The following is a 16951-nucleotide window of genomic DNA, read 5'->3' on the forward strand; positions in this document are numbered from 1 at the left end:
TATCCGTGAATTTCCTTCCTGATTTTTATTAGTGCACACTCTAAGGTTGTTTGGATGTGAAAAGACATATTCTCCTCATCCAAGATGGATCCCACATGGCCCTAGGGCTTACAGTAAGAAGAGTATATACATTAACTTTCTGATACTGAACAAACATTTTGTAGTGAAGAAAGGAAAAGCAAGTTAGGCAGAAAATGTATGTAAGTAGTTAGTGCACAAATGTGGCACAGGTATTTGTATACAGGATAACATGCAAAATCCTCTCTGAATTATCTGATTACCTGTATTTGCTTTTATGTAAGGCATTTTGATTATAAGTGAGACTAATGACACACAAGGGAAAAAAAATCAAATACTGAGTTTTCTAGCACAAGACTTTGCGGCTAGAACACTCCATGTGTGGGCAAAATATTACAGCATGCCTACCTTGAAGTAATGAGTGGAAGAATCAGCATCTTTAACATCCGCATTAAAAGCTCTCCTGGGAAAGAAAAGTACTGCTTCTCCTGCACAAAATACAAAATGAAAGTAAATGTGAGAACTTCAGAAAAAACAAGTCATCCGTTTAAAGCAACACTTTACAATGTCAGATAGTTCATACTCTCTGTTGCATTCACAATAAATGCCAATAATTTTGTGAGATTAAAAAAGCGATAAAGCATTTACTTTTTACAGCAGTTCCAAGAAATGGAGCCAGGAAAGATATATTGCAAAATTTCAGCAGCGAAATTTTGTGAATTTAATAAACAATGCACCATTGTGAAGGTGGACTTTTTTCAGCTTCACAAATTTTTCCAAGAATAATATAATTTCACAGACTCCTAAGGGCTGAATATGATGTCGGTCAGATCGCAGTCCGACCGCCGAATTATGTTGCACGGCGGTACAAAAGGGGGTGGTGATGGACGGAGCATCTGAACCAATCAAACACTCACACCCAGTCAACAGATCTGGGTTTAATCCATCACCGTTCTTTAGCCCACTCTGTCACCCCAGTTCAGACATGGCCATATGCAAACCAGTCTGACCCTGTGCCTCATGGGAACAGTCCAGCCCGAACTGCCAAGCCATGCCTTCCCTGGACCAGAAACAAGCTTCCTAGGACCGATTTCTGGCATTTCAGCCGTCTTCAGCCAGGCTTGCTTGAATCCAGTGGAAAAGTGTGCAAGGGACTCCCGTCAGAGTGTACCCTGCCAATTATTATGTTGCACGGCGGTCAGAATCAGCTGCGGAGGAACCAACTGACAATTCCAACAGGCTCAAGGAGCCCGTCCGACCATCGGTTGGAATGTAATTGCCTACAGTAAGCTTGATGCTTGCTCAGGCACTGCCGTAGGGATTACGATGTGCCTTTCTGACAGCCTTTCAATGGTGGTCCGATCTCCATTGAAAGTCTGTGGAAATGGACTTTGGGAGCCCCTAGCAGGGGCCTGGGGGGCACCTGTGGTGTCCCCCAAACATCCATGCACATGGACCAGGCATCAGGTGGTGCCTGGCACAAGGTGCATGGATGTTTGTTTACATGCTCTTTATTATTGCAGCTTGTGCTTCGTCCCTTGTCCTATTGCAGCAGATGGAACCTACTACTCCTTGTTTAACTGTCCCATTACCGCAACCATGCTGGTCAGACGACCAGCATCATAATTTGGGCCCAAGTGTTGAATCACTCTTTGATGAATAACCGGCCTCTTTTATGTGCAGTTACAGTTGCAATTATTAATTTTCATGACATATCTATATATATATATATCTATATATATCTATATATATATATATATATATATATATATATGAATTAGATGATTTCACAAGTGGTCACATAAATATTGAGTGATTTCATATAAATTTGACAGTTGCGCTTCTGATGATTTGATGCTTTTTCAAGCTGCTGATATGGAAGCAAAACACCCTGTTTTAATTAATATTGCTACTTGGCGTCATGCTCTGTAAATTTGTTTAATTTCAAAACCATTCCCACTTATTTAAAATAAATATGGAAGAGCTGTAGAGCTACAGTTCACACAAAGCCTAAGGTTTCAAATAGTTACTTGGCTCAAAAATGTTTTCATTCGCTATCATAAGTAGAGGACACGAAAGAATAATCGACGACCACAAGTGTTTTAACAAGAAAAGTAAACACTAATAGCACAGTTTATAGATAATGGCTAATAGGAAAGTATTCTAAAAACACAAAAGAAAAAAGCAGAACAGAGTATTAGAGGTTAACCGAAAATAAACAAGGTAAGTAAAGAATTAGATATAGTAATCAATATTCAAGAGGGAGTCAGCTCTAGTATTAGATTGTGAAAGATAAGAATGAATAATATTGCCAATATGGCAGAACCGAAGTAAAAGGAATGTATAGACCTATTATCAGTAATGCAAAATATGTAAATGATCAACATTTTTACATTACAAATATTATCAAAATTTGAGGATTAGTATAGAGAATTTATTGATTGCAGTTCTTATATTCTTTTCAGATGTCCATTTATCAACTAAAAAAGAGTGGCATATATATATATGTGATAAAGGCTCAGTTGAGCCGGAACGCGTAATGCCGACGGGTGAATAAACACTACTGAAGCACCTAACTGGGTCCGTGTCTATGGAAGGATTTTGACCATGCAGCGGAGTTCACGCAATATATACATATATATATATATATATATATATATGTGTGTGTGTGTGTGTGTGTGTATATATATATATATATATATATACACACACACAAACAACATATATATGCATGTTCTGTTCTTTAGAAATTTTAATGATACAACTGCTCACGTTGTAAGGGGCTTGATGGAGGTTGGTGAGGAAGAATTTATTTATTACTTTTGTAAATATGAAAATTAACTAGGGGTAGAAAACTCTGATGAACGAAAATCAGGGCTTTAGGTAGGCAGGGTCCCTCCGGGCCTCAACCCGGAAGTATTTTAAAATATACATTGACAAGGGTTTTTATCAGACTTCATATTCACGTCCTAAACTTCACAGCCAAAACATGTTTTGATATATAAACAATAAATGTAAAAAAAGATAGGATAATCCAAGTCAGTGATGTAGTTCCTGTTTATGTTTCATGTTTTACTTAATCCCAAAAAGTGTTTGCTTTTTACGGAATGTTGTTTTGCTGTGGTTTTTTCTATGATGCATTTTACTCCTGTATTTTGCATACTTTGAGTCCAGGCCTGGACTGCCGTGGCAGGCACCGGACATTTCCCTTGTGGGCGGCCAGGCTGGGTGTCGGTTTTAGACCCCTTGGGTGGCCGTTTTTAGGTTTTGCCTCGCCAAAAAGATGCGCTCTGCGCATCTTTTTCGCGCAGGCGAAATCCTGATGAGATCTGTAGTGTGGCTTTGGTTCGGCCCTCGTCATTCATTGGCTGGCTCCATAAATGGAGCCTAGCCATTGGACGAGGGGCCTGTCCGTCAATGCCGGACCAGATTCGGGGGCGTTCCCGACATTCTTTGGCTTTTGCCGACGTCACGCGACGCCGGGAACGCCCCCGATTCTGTTCCGGCATTGCCGGCACCTCCCTTGCTCCCCCTCCCGCTTGTTTCCTGGTGCCCGCCTTCGTGCTCCGGCCGGCCGTCGTCAGCGTCTCTCCTCCCCCTTTCCCGCCCCCTCCCGCTTGTTTTGGTGCCCGTCTTCTGCTCCGGCCGGCCGTCGTCAGCTCTCTCCTCCCCCTTTCCCGCCCCCTCCCGCTTCTCTCTGATGCAACATTAACGAGAGTCTTCATTACACGGAAACAGTCAGAAATAAAACAAAACACATCAATTTATGCACCATAGAATGTTAAGCGTGCACAACAAAATACTCTGCAACCCACACATCAGGTGTGGGGGCGATCAGTCAGTGACAGCAGCATCACGGGGGCTGCTCCTGATAGCCCAATGATCACGCCGGAGGCATCAGTGCCAAGAGCGGCTCTCGCTCTCCCCGGGCTCAAAGGGGGAGTAAAGTCCACGATCCCTCGCTCTTCCGTGTGTGACAGGTAGCTCGGGCTGTGAGAGCACGCGTGGTGGTGACCTACGGGAGTGAAGACCCCAGGGAGCTGAGTCAGTGCTCGTGAAAGGTGCGGGGCCCGCTAAGGTGCACTGGCGCTGCTTGGTCAGCGCTTACCCAACCCACCTCATCCTGCCCTTTCTCTGCCCGAGCTCACCCGCCGTTGCTGCCTGCCGCCCTCTGTCCCTTGTCATCCTGCCCTTGACCTTGATCCCTCGGGCTCACCCGCGCTGGTCCCCCCCCCCCCGCATCTACGTCCTGCCCTTGATCCTGCTTACCTGCACGATGTGTGTGACAAACTGCAAATATTAGATCGACAACACATAAAAACATCCAATAAAAATCAAAGAACGACAAGACCAATTAAACAAGGCACACGTAGGGCCGTGGAGCTTCAGAGTGCAGAGTGGAGCTTCAGAGTGCAGAGTGGAGCTCAGAGTGGAGCTTCAGAGTGCAGAGTGGAGCTTCAGAGTGCAGAGTGGAGCTTCAGAGTGCAGAGTGGAGCTTCAGAGTGGAGCTTCAGAGTGGAGCTTCAGAGTGGAGCTTCAGAGTGGAGCTTCAGAGTGGAGCTGCAGAGTGGAGCTTCAGAGTGCAGAGTGGAGCTTCAGAGTGCAGAGTGGAGCTTCAGAGTGCAGAGTGGAGCTTCAGAGTGGAGCTTCAGAGTGGAGCTTCAGAGTGGAGCTTCAGAGTGCAGAGTGGAGCTTCAGAGTGCAGAGTGGAGCTGCAGATTCAGAGTGGAGCTGCAGATTCAGAGTGGAGCTGCAGATTCAGAGTGGAGCTGCAGATTCAGAGTGGAGCTGCAGATTCAGAGTGGAGCTGCAGATTCAGAGTGGAGCTGCAGATTCAGAGTGGAGCTGCAGATTCAGAGTGGAGCTGCAGATTCAGAGTGGAGCTTCAGAGTGGAGCTTCAGAGTGGAGCTTCAGAGTGGAGCTTCAGAGTGGCGCTTCAGAGTGGCGCTTCAGAGTGGAGCTTCAGAGTGGAGCTTCAGAGTGCAGAGTGGAGCTTCAGAGTGCAGAGTGGAGCTTCAGAGTGCAGAGTGGAGCTTCAGAGTGGAGCTTCAGAGTGGAGCTTCAGAGTGGAGCTTCAGAGTGGAGCTTCAGAGTGCAGCTTCAGAGTGCAGCTTCAGAGTGCAGCTTCAGAGTGCAGATTCAGAGTGGAGCTTCAGAGTGCAGAGTGGAGCTTCAGAGTGCAGATTCAGAGTGGAGCTTCAGAGTGCAGAGTGGAGCTTCAGAGTGCAGATTCAGAGTGGAGCTTCAGAGTGCAGAGTGGAGCTTCAGAGTGCAGATTCAGAGTGGAGCTTCAGAGTGCAGATTCAGAGTGGAGCTTCAGAGTGCAGATTCAGAGTGGAGCTTCAGAGTGCAGATTCAGAGTGGAGCTTCAGAGTGGAGATTCAGAGTGGAGCTTCAGAGTGGAGATTCAGAGTGGAGATTCAGAGTGCAGATTCAGAGTGGAGATTCAGAGTGGAGCTTCAGAGTGCAGATTCAGAGTGCAGAGTGGAGCTTCAGAGTGCAGATTCAGAGTGGAGCATCAGAGTGCAGATTCAGAGTGGAGCTTCAGAGTGCAGAGTGGAGCTTCAGAGTGCAGATTCAGAGTGGAGCTTCAGAGTGCAGAGTGGAGCTTCAGAGTGCAGATTCAGAGTGGAGCTTCAGAGTGCAGAGTGGAGCTTCAGAGTGCAGAGTGGAGCTTCAGAGTGCAGATTCAGAGTGCAGAGTGGAGCTTCAGAGTGCAGAGTGGAGCTTCAGAGTGCAGAGTGGAGCTTCAGAGTGGAGCTTCAGAGTGGAGCTTCAGAGTGGAGCTTCAGAGTGGAGCTTCAGAGTGCAGCTTCAGAGTGCAGCTTCAGAGTGCAGCTTCAGAGTGCAGAGTGGAGCTTCAGAGTGCAGCTTCAGAGTGCAGAGTGGAGCTTCAGAGTGCAGAGTGGAGCTTCAGAGTGCAGAGTGGAGCTTCAGAGTGCAGAGTGGAGCTTCAGAGTGCAGAGTGGAGCTTCAGAGTGGAGCTTCAGAGTGGAGCTTCAGAGTGGAGCTTCAGAGTGTCAAGAGCAATGCCAATAGCTCTAACTTTAACAAAGGCAAAACCATTGCATTGTAAATGCTTGTTGTTACTTGGGGCCGGTTTTGCAGCAAGAGTGCATATGACCTGTCTGAGAAAATTCTCAGGGAGATTAGTAATGATATTGCAGGTGAATCGCGCACTTGTCCAATGGATTCAATCAAAACCGTAGAGCAGACCTTTTTTATTAAGCACTTTCAAACAAGGAGCAACTAGTGCTTCCGTTGTTTCTTCAGCATAAAGAAGAGGAATCCTTGTTCCTCAACAGCATGTACATTAGGGAATTTCTAAGAAAGAATGTTCTCAGACAGGCCATATACACTCTTGGTTTACAGTCCTGATGAAGACCCCACAGTGATGTTGTCTACCCACACTCATATATAAGGGGGTCGAAACGTCAACGTTAATCATACAAGCGTTCTCTGCCTAAATAGATTAAGCTGTATATGAAATAGAAATCACATGTATATTTAGGGCCTTCTGAGATATTTGGATGCTGTAACACTTTTTGTGTTATTTATGTGTAATATTTTGGTTCTTTTTGTCTCAGCCACATTTTTATGTCATAAATTTGTATTTTTATTGTTATGTATTGTACAATGTGTATCAGTCCTGTCTTATATTATTATTGATAGGTCTTTAATCACAAAGGATATATGAATTTGAATATATTGGACACAATCTTTACAATTTGAATTGAGTCCTTGTCATTTGTAGTTGATATTTATGTCTATGGTCAGTGTTGTGTGCATCATTGATTGATGGTCTCACATTTGAGAGGAGGAAGTTATTTCTTTGAAGAAGTTCCTTCCCCATGGCAGAACCACTGTCTATATATTATGAATAAATAGGCAACAAGGACAAATGAGACAGTAAATCTCTTATGACCTGCAGAGATCTTTATGTGTCCATCAATTTTTCAGGGAATACTTATATTGATAAGGTACCTCTAGAGGTGAATTCTGGAGAGATATGTGTTTTGTTTAGTCACAATTTAAACTACAAAAGTAGCATAGAGGGCTAATGTGCCTGCTGCAAACACCTGTATAACATGCAGATCCCAGGTTTGTAGGTTTGTTGCTAGCTCGGTGGGTTTCGGATAGTGACAGTGATCCTTTTGTTACTTGCAGTTCAGATGTTGCAATCCTAATACAGAAGAGTAAACTATGAACCGGCATCAGGGACCTGCTTACAAACTGCAAGGCATGGGGTTAGAACCTCATTTTCTTGATCATTCGTTATTCTGAAGTTCCTATGAAGGGTAATTTGGATATTAAAAAAGTTTTATTCGTACAGACAACTCAAACCACTGAATTATATTTTAAACCTTGACTTCGTGTTTCTCCAGACGGTGAACACTTGGGGCCAGATTTATCAATATTTGACACAGCACAACGCAGCAAGACAACTTGCTGAGCTGTATCAAATGGAAAGGGCAGCAATGCACCATATATATCAAGATATTGTGCATTCCTGCTCTCTCCTGCGCTGGTGCACTATGTGCTGCCTAGCGCCAATGCAGGCACTGTTGCACCATGCTAAAAGGGTGCCTGTGCTGCAGACAGGATTGTTTTTGTGCAGGAAGGAACACCTTCCCACACAAAAACAATTCTTGGAGGTCTTTTGCTCTTTCTAAGTGTGCCGCAGAATGCAGGACACTTAGGGCCTAATTCTGATGCGATTAGGAAAGCATTCCCACCTAAGGCCTGATTCTGATGCGGTTAGGAAGGCCTCCTAATGGCATTTGCTCCTTCCAAATCAGATCGGGCACGTGTCTTCCCGACCCAGGGCTCAATTATGATGGGGTTAGGAACATATGCTCCCATTGAAGTCAATGGGAGTCCAACCAAATCGTATCTGGAAGCATCCGGATGCATCCTACTCCGTCGGTCGGAATCTCCCGATCCGAGTGGGTCAGAAACCATTTCCAAACCGATTCGGTCGGGAAGCTTTCCAACCCGCATCAGAATCAGGCCCTTAGAAAGAGGAAACAGTGAGGAGAAATAATGATATTTCTCCTTGTTGCACCTCTATCGGAAAGGCGTACAATTTTGATGCATTCCCAGATTTGTTAGTCATGGTAAATCTGGGAATGCACCAAAAAGCATGGGTGGATGCATGGGGGCACCCACGCTCCACCCATGGAACGCCTTCCCAGAGTGTCTCGAGGCAGCACACGTTGATGCCTTGCGTTACTCCAGATTTAACAAGCCATGTAGGGCAGTAAATTTACCTGGCTTGGTAAATTTGACTTAAGGATCGTGTTGCCCTTTTCTCTGAGTTTTATATAGTTCGAACTCGACCAGAAGGTATCAGGGCACTTTACATGAGCACCAGTTCCGTTACAGACAGACACATTAATTTTAGTCATGTGGAGATTAATTGATTTGCCCAGAATCACCGGATGTTGAGCGCCCCTGCCTAGGCTCGAACACGGTTCCCCAGCTTTGAGGTTGACCGCTCTAGCCATTAGACCACATCTGTCACCTTGATGCAAGGGCAATGCAATTCTTTAATAGATCTGGATCTTAATATATATAATGCCTAGCAGTATAAACAATATTTGACTCCTACACCTTGTAACCCTTATTGTCTCGTAACATTTCTAGAACATTCACATACACTTGTTAAGTCTAGTTCTGAGTGATCAAAAGCACTCTTACCCCTACATTGCGAGTAGTGGTTCCATTAGAAAAATCAAATTAAAAAATACATTAATAAATACTAGATAAATCGGTATTAGTGTAATTTCTCATACAGAGAGATATATCTGACATTCTTACAGTGCACGCATATCATGTGCATAAATAGGTGGTGACCTCAAAGGAGGGTCTCTACAATCAATAATGCATGTCAAGTTTTAAATGTAGTTTTTTTATTTGACACACATTGTCTAGCTATCCTTTGACACATACAACATCACAATATAAGAAAGGCAAGCATATGAACTCTATACTAAGTTCAAAGCAAAGATTTCTGGAAATTAAATAAGGAAATAGGTCTAGAGTCAGTGTAACTAGATAGAAATACAGAAAATAAAATAAAAACTGAAAAAGGTTGTGCGGAATAGTTTTGTTTTCATGATAACTTATTTATCCATTTATGGAGCTCTACATACTTTCTTTTGATATCTTCATAGCTCTGGGTGAAGAACAGAAGGAGGCTAGGGATGATCACAGATTGATATTCATCAGTTATATCTCCTTGAGATTCAGTGGATAGTTAAACTCACTCAATGACCTAGCAAGGTTGCCCTGGGCACTGATGCAATGCCCCTATTGTGCCCTTTAGTTGGGTAATAAAAGAAATAACTTCGGCATAGTGGACTTTTCGCACGGATGAGCCCTGGTACCACTGCACATTCTCTACTGAGGCAAGCTACACTCTGGACCAGATGCTGGAACACTTCCTTCTTAGGCCTTTGCTGAAATGGCTTGGGCTTAGTGACTTTGACAGTCTGTGCTCCTGGACTCACAGAGATTTGCCTATATGTTTATTCTGTTTGAAGGCTCGTTGAGAGGTAAAGGTTGCGATCATTGATCACAAGTTCAACAGGATCATGGGAACTCATTTAGATCTTGGAGGATGGGCTACTCTGTCACAACAGTGAAGGATATCCTGTCCATCGAAATATAAATCCCATTATTTCCTATAGAATTTATATTTCAGTGGACGGGGCATTCATCACCGTTGTGATGGAGTAGTCCACCCGCCAAGGTCTAAATCAGGCACTTAGTCTTTTGGAATATGTTTCTAGTATCAGGGAGATTGATTTTGTGTTATGTGTTTATCGATCGTCAGTTAGGAATATATGGGAATATTATGAACAGAGATGGATCTGACATCTATAACGTTCTCCATTCATTGAGTTTTCTTCAGCTTTTATAGAGTTGGCCGCCATTTATACTATAATTATAAATTTCAGGAAGGAATTGGGAAAACTTATTGAACCTCCCTCACTGCCATCGACACACAATATTTTTTAATTTCTCCCTTGCTACCTTTTTCCCCACTCTTATTTAGCTATTGTGCTCTGTTGTACACAAGTCCATATCTCAGGAACATGTCACTCTTTACTGGTCCTTCTTTGGTCAAGTAGAATAGGACTCAGGAAAATTATGAGATATCTCCATAAACATTTTATTGATAGGCTCTGGATTCTTAGTATCATCTCCGTAAAGTAATATGGTTAGTGGAGGAGTCACCTTTGTGATAAATGTCCTAAGAGCCCACTTGTATCTTATATTAGGGGAGCTTGAAGTATAGGATTTACCTTGGTCATAGAATGTTTTTGCTTTGGAATGTAGTATGTTGAGGACTTATCATCCCTACTACACACCTAAAGATTGCAGTCTTTTACTGACACTGATCAGGATAGTGCTTCCCCTGCTTGGTGGCATTCTCTACTACCCCTCAGCTAGATTTCTGTTCTCCTGCTCCATAGTGTTCTCCTCCACCATCCATGCTACAACCATTTCTCTGGACCACTACAAACTGACTACATTTGGCTATCTCACAAGACCACAGTCTTCCTGCATGCTTGCAGGCAGCTCACACTCAGTTTGCAGATCACTGGGACTGCCCAACAACCCACTCTGTCCCACTTTCCCACACACCACCAAACATGTTTATACCCAGTGAGGTTGGATTCCAGGCTTGCGGATCACAGAAACTCTGTTATATGCCAATGGCTGTTTACACACATCTGCAACACAGCTTAAATCCCAAAAAACAAACAAGAAAACCAATAAACTGACAACACGGCTCCAACCACAATTGAGTGCCACAAAAAACTAGGCTTAAAGGAATTAAAAGACGAATCCAAACCCAATAGAGTGAAATAACAGCTGCAACACTGTTTCCCGAATAGGTGATTCAAAGTCAAACAATTTATTATTTCAGCTAAAAGTCATTCAATTGGTGTGCTCCATTAACAAATATTTATGTGCATATAATATATATATTTTTTTGTTACTGAAAAAAACAAAGGTTAAAGTAACGTTTTAGTTAGATGAATATGTCAGTGACAACATTAACGTTTTGATAAAAAAAAGAAAACACAGAAATTCAGTTATAGTTAGTTACCAGAGCTAACTAAATTTGCACCCCTGCCAAGCACTGCTGATGACTTCACGGATGACATCACTTATGGCATGTTCTATGACATAATTTATGACATCACTGATGTGTCCCTCGAACCTAGCCATCCAGATATGCAAATATGTGTGTACCTATATTTCTCTAAAACTGCTGTACAGATTTACAACAAATCACTAACAGCATAATTGGCACACCAAGATCTAGCTTCCTGCCAAATTTGGTGTAATTCCATTCAGCAGTGTTTTCTGTAGCCCTGCCTAAAAAAGTCTATGGAAAATGTATGCAAAATTTGCATTTTGGGACCCCCCCTCCCCATTTTATTCTCGGGCCCCGCTTGACAGATCCTCCCGAATCTCTCCATGCACATTCAAGTCAAACCAACCTAACTAGTACCACCCTGTGGCGAACGCTATATATGTTATGTTAAATATTATGTTAAATGTACTTATTAAGAGCGCGATTGCCCAGAGGCGTATTGGCACTGACTACAGAGTGAAAGAAGGAAATCTTTATTAAATAATCAAGTCTTGGCAGATTTCCGGAAAGTAAGAAGGTTGGTAGAGGATTTGATAGGGAGAGGAAGGCTGTTCTCGGCGATGGAAGCATTTAACATTTAGCAAGAAGCTGTGGCCACCCCAATCTGCGCATTTAAATTCAGGGATGATCACGAGTTCGGCATTAGCCGATCTTAGTTGTCTAGTAGGAGTGTACCAGCTGAGGCTCTTTTTCAGAAAAAAGCGGGGACCTGAGCAAGTAAGGCTTTAAAGATGATACAGAGAGCCTTAAAAGTAACTCTGTGTCTAAAAGGCAGCCAGTGAAGGCTTTTCAAGCATTTAGACATAGATTAATATTTTGGATTTTGAGTACATTTATATATTTACTGAAAAAAACAAGAGTTAAAGGGATGTAATAGTATGTGAAAATGTCAAACCCACTGAAAACGACCAGTTATATAATTATCTCAAGTAACTATAACTCGTGCCCTAAAGTAAGTTGTCATCAAAGATGTTGCAATCATGTTATCAATTATGTCATAGTTATAAGTGACATAATATGTGAGGTCACAAGCATTGCACGGTGAGGGCGTGAATGTTTCAACTAACATTTGTACCTAACAATAACGTTCCTTTAACGTTTGTTTTTTCAGTGAATTTCTATGTGTTTTTAATGCAAAGTAATATATCATACCCATATCTAACCTTTGGTTTTTTTTTAGCGTAAAGTTGGACATTAATTGCTGTGCACATGCTGGATTTAATGCAGGGCTTATGCCAAACCCCGTGCAGGCATCCAACCTTCCAGTTTGGGCACAGGACCTGACCTGACTCCTGCTGCCCCTATCCCCAACTTGCACCCAAAACCTCCCTCTGGCGCGCTCAGATGACTATTTGTAGCAACATAAAGGTTAACATTTTAAGTAAAGCAGACATACTAACTTTGGTAAAAAGTCACCAATAACTATAATCAAATGTATAAATTCATAAATTGCAATGCTTAATAAAAGTGAGTACTAAATTTGTTTTTAAATAAGGCCCTTTATATATAAAAAAACAAATTAACAAGTCTTTGACTCCTTCTTTTAACATTTTTCAAGGCACAAAGTGCAACCATAGACCCAACCACTAGAGGTCTCTGCACTCCAGCTGATTAGCATACAGCTCCAGCAAGGAGTCCTGGGGTCATGAATTTAATGACCCGAAATACTTACTGTTTTTTTTAATGTTATGGGGGACAGCAGTGAATGCAGCAGCACAACGCCCCCCCCCCCCCCAACATTAAAAATAATTGTCTGATTGTGCATCTGCCTCTTCTAGGGTCACCATCTGCAAGGAAATAAGCAATTCAAAAAAGGCATTGGCATTATGATGACAGGTTTTGCATTTCCTGTCCCTCAATTTACTCAACATGACGACGTATAAGTTAGCATAATGTGTCTAACCGAATGATGTGTTGCATACGTATTTAGGACCAATTGGTTATTTTCGTGTTCAAGTTAGCCATTTCTTAGCTTAGCTCCTGTGCCGCCATCTTGGGAACATGTCTCCGCGACCAGCCTGCAATGCCCCCTCCCTTATGAGCAGAAAATCCCTGGTCTCAGCGTTTCTTGCCTTGAGTTAGTATTTGCAGAAAACTAACAACGAAATGTGTTTCTTTGCTATCAGTAATGTTCCCTTGCCCGGGAGGAGCGGAGTCTCGGCTCCGTGGCCTTGGGGATGATAACAGAGCCATCCTCCCGCAGGTGCAGCGGCTTCATGTGTGCGCTCATTGTTCACCATTTCTCCAGTCCTGTAATTTTCCATTAGGGGCGTGACTAATGTTGCTGTAACGTGTTATAATGTATTGTCGTTTTGAGAACCGGCAGTCCTCTCGGTTCACTCCTTGGAGTGAAGTCCTGACGGGGCTTCTCTATAGAGAACCTAATGGCCTAATAAATGTTTTCTAATTCTTCTCCACTGTCTGGCTGGCTTATTTTATGGGAATGATATCTGAGTGAGGTAAGTTTGCTCAGGTGGTTTTGAGCCACGCTTATCAGATAGCGCCCGAACAGGAACCCCACGATAAGAATCTTTCTCCCCCGTAGGTGGATTGTAGAAGGCCGGGAACCATCTGGTTGGCATGGTGGGACAGGGTACCCATTTGATGCCGGGCTTGGTTCTCGCAGCGCTGCCCCACCCTGCTGATCGGGAGAGGTCCCGGCTTATGATCCTGCGCCGGGGTCCAGAAGGCAGAACTTTGGGAGCTGACCGCGTTGGTCTAAGCAGCCGGCGGTGGAGAACAGTGGATGTCGGGTTCCGCGAACAGGAGGTGAGTGGTCCGACTGATGATTGAAAGAGCTAGGGTGCCCCGAGGGGCTAGTGTGTCCCTAGGCATGCTTTTGGTGATTGGAAGAGGGGCTAGGGTACCCCGGGGAACTCAGAGTGCATGAGACGCTCTGACAGACTGTTTCTGGTATGGTGGAGGTTCGGGGGACGCCTGATGTTCCTATGTTGTGGAGCGTCTGGCCGGACAGTGCTCGGACGGAGTCGTGGTTGATCTTGGTGGAACACTGGGAAAGGACCCAAGCCTAACCCGGAAGGGGGGTTTGCTGGAAGGGTCCCAGGTCTCCCGGGGTGAATCCGTGCAGCGGTCCGTAGTATCGCCCGTGTGGCTGACCTGTCCTCCGGCCTCCGGAACAGTTTCTGCACTGTTCGGTGTTTATTAAGTCTGCGGTAGGGTCTGGTTCCCCAAGACTTGGTCGACGGGCCTTGTCCCATTGTGATAACACGTGTTTGGTATGGTGACTCGATGTATGCCCATAGGAAATATGTGTGTGTAAGAACATGAGTAGTTGTTTGTGGGGATAGCTCTTTGGTCCTTTTTGTGTCTGGGTGCATGTGAGTTCTTTGGCGGTGTCTGATTGTGTGAGCAAGATGCAGCGTTTCAGTAAGTTGCAATGTTTTGGGTGTTGTTGTCGTTAGATTACACCAAGAACGTTAGATTAATAGGAGCTTAAATGGTCCCTATTTTCTACATGACTGGGTAGTCCAGGGGACCTCGTGGGGTCCACTTCCTTAATACTGAAGAAGTCCACACTTATGGGCAGCCCAGTTGGTCACCTCGGGGCTATTTTCAATCTCTCCCATCAATATCACAGGATTGGGATGTAGTAGTTAGCAGTTTATATAACTGAATGAGGAGATAAATATTCTGACAATATATAACTTGTACAGAGGCACCCTCAAAGGTTTGCATTATGTCTCGCGATATGAGGCATTTCGCAGCACAAGCGATTTCTATTGTGTCGTCATGGATATGGTATGAGGGCTTTGGTTTGACAGTTGGGCACCTATCACACGTTTGGTGGGTTTAGTGTGTAGAGCAATTGGCTTGGGCACCGTAGAGTTGTGTACTTACTGTGTTCTTTTTCTACACCGTAGAGCGGGGCCTCATACTCCCGAGCGGTTGCCGGGTGAGGTGAGGTCTTCACCCACACAAGGCTGGGTGAGTATCACTTAGAGGAAATACCTCTGGGTGATTGAGCTATTATGCTTCCTTTTATATATGCAGAATATAGTATATTCATGCAGATGTGTACTTTCTATACAGTCTCTCTGTATTCAGGTGGTTGTATGTTTGTAATTCAGTGTTGTTGTACAATAACTTTTGTTTGTTGATAGGAAGAAGACAACCTTCTCCCACCAGTGGACGCCTAAACGTTCTAAATTCCTGGTAGATATGTATCTGTCTATTAGTAAATGTATTGTTATTCTTTACCCAACACATCACTTGTGGTTATAGTTGCAGTAGCTGTTTCATATCTAAGGTCCTGAAGAAAGCCGGGGCAATGCCCCTAAGGCTGAAACATGTCGACCGTCATGCACAGCGCCATGGGGTAGCTTTTCTACCAGGCGTGGTTTTAATTCTTAACACACAGGCCTCTGTATGTACGCTTCGCCAGAGCCTGGGTAGTTAATTTTTATCTTTATTTTCATTTATCACCATCATTTGAGCACTGCACATTGTTTTGTCCACTTTATGGTAAACACCATGGCTAGATTACTGACATCCATCTCCACACCAGCACTACATGGCCGGATGTGGTATGGTTTGATCAGTGAGTCCCACGTGACGCAAACTCCACCAGAATGGGTGGTCTGATGGGATTCTTTCTAGCTTTTTTCTAACTTTCTGTTTCCAATAACTACTAACAGCACTGATGCACATATGCATCCTAATGTTTCATAGTCACTGGTATAGTTACACATCATCTCTTGACCTGGTCTGCTTTGTTGTATGTTCCGTATTCTGACAAAAGGGGAGGTAGCAGGCAGGTCGTTAAATATTCCCCTTGACCCTCCACACACCTTTGTTTTTGCTAGTATTGAGAGCAACTTTTTAGTTGCGGGTCTATTTAATACAGGTGCAATCACTGGTTATTAGCACCCCTATAGCTCACCCACCTTAATTGTGTATGTCGCCCTTCTGCCTACTTAGTCACTACCACATCCCTCTTTGAACGACACTTTATGACAACAACATCTTGTTTACTCTTCATCAATATGCTGAAACCCTTGACATTTACATTGCAAATATGATGCTCTCTCATTAAGTTGAGTCACGTTCTAATATTGAGTGACTGTTGCTAGCATAAACGCTCTTCAGACCATCCATGTTCTTAATTTTAAAATATAGCCATGGGCTTGTTCAGGGTTTCCCCCTCTATGAGTATTTTGATGCGGATTTAATTTAAAGAGAATGCTCACTGCTTGCAATCATCTAGAGCACAGTGACAGTAAACTTTCCACGAAACTCGTTTTCTACGATGAGAGCAAACGCTAAACTTATGAGTTTCACTTGCTGAAACATTGCAATAAGATTGGCTGCTCCACGGTGCAGTGGCGGCTCTTCAAATTGGAGATATACGCCAGCGTTATCCATTTACAATGATTTCGTACAAACTATAAGCTTAGTCCAGTGCAGACCGTCGGGCGCATGCTCTAGGGAACAGTGTCTCCCGGTTTAGTTATGCGCGCGAGCCCTTTGGTAGACACCGGACAAAATTCAAAATAACATTCCCATAAGAGGCATTCACTTTGGCATTTGCATTAGTGACTGAGGACAGAAATCTTTACACTGCACGAGAGAATGGGGTTAAAACAATACACCATTTTCTGCGCTATATAACTGTCTGCGCATGCGCGACGGAGCAGTGTCTCTCATCGCGCTTTCTTATGTCGAACGCTACCACTGGGAGGTTATTTAAGGGTTTGGGGCGGCCCTACTGATACCTCCACTTCCGCTTGGCTCATACACAG

At 43.6% G+C, this 16951-nt stretch overlaps 1 protein-coding gene across 1 annotated transcript in view; it reads right to left on the reverse strand.

The window, feature by feature from the left end:
* Nucleotides 1-16951, reverse strand: part of LOC144799680 (excitatory amino acid transporter 5-like) — a 258239-nt gene that overhangs the window by 108454 nt on the left and 132834 nt on the right. The window contains exon 2 of the mRNA XM_078671162.1: nucleotides 427-506. Within this exon, the coding sequence (XP_078527288.1) occupies nucleotides 427-506 (80 nt within the window). The remainder of the gene's footprint in view (nucleotides 1-426; nucleotides 507-16951) is intronic.

Source organism: Lissotriton helveticus, chromosome 12 (assembly GCF_964261635.1).
Source record: "Lissotriton helveticus chromosome 12, aLisHel1.1, whole genome shotgun sequence".
NCBI lineage: Eukaryota > Metazoa > Chordata > Amphibia > Caudata > Salamandridae > Lissotriton > Lissotriton helveticus.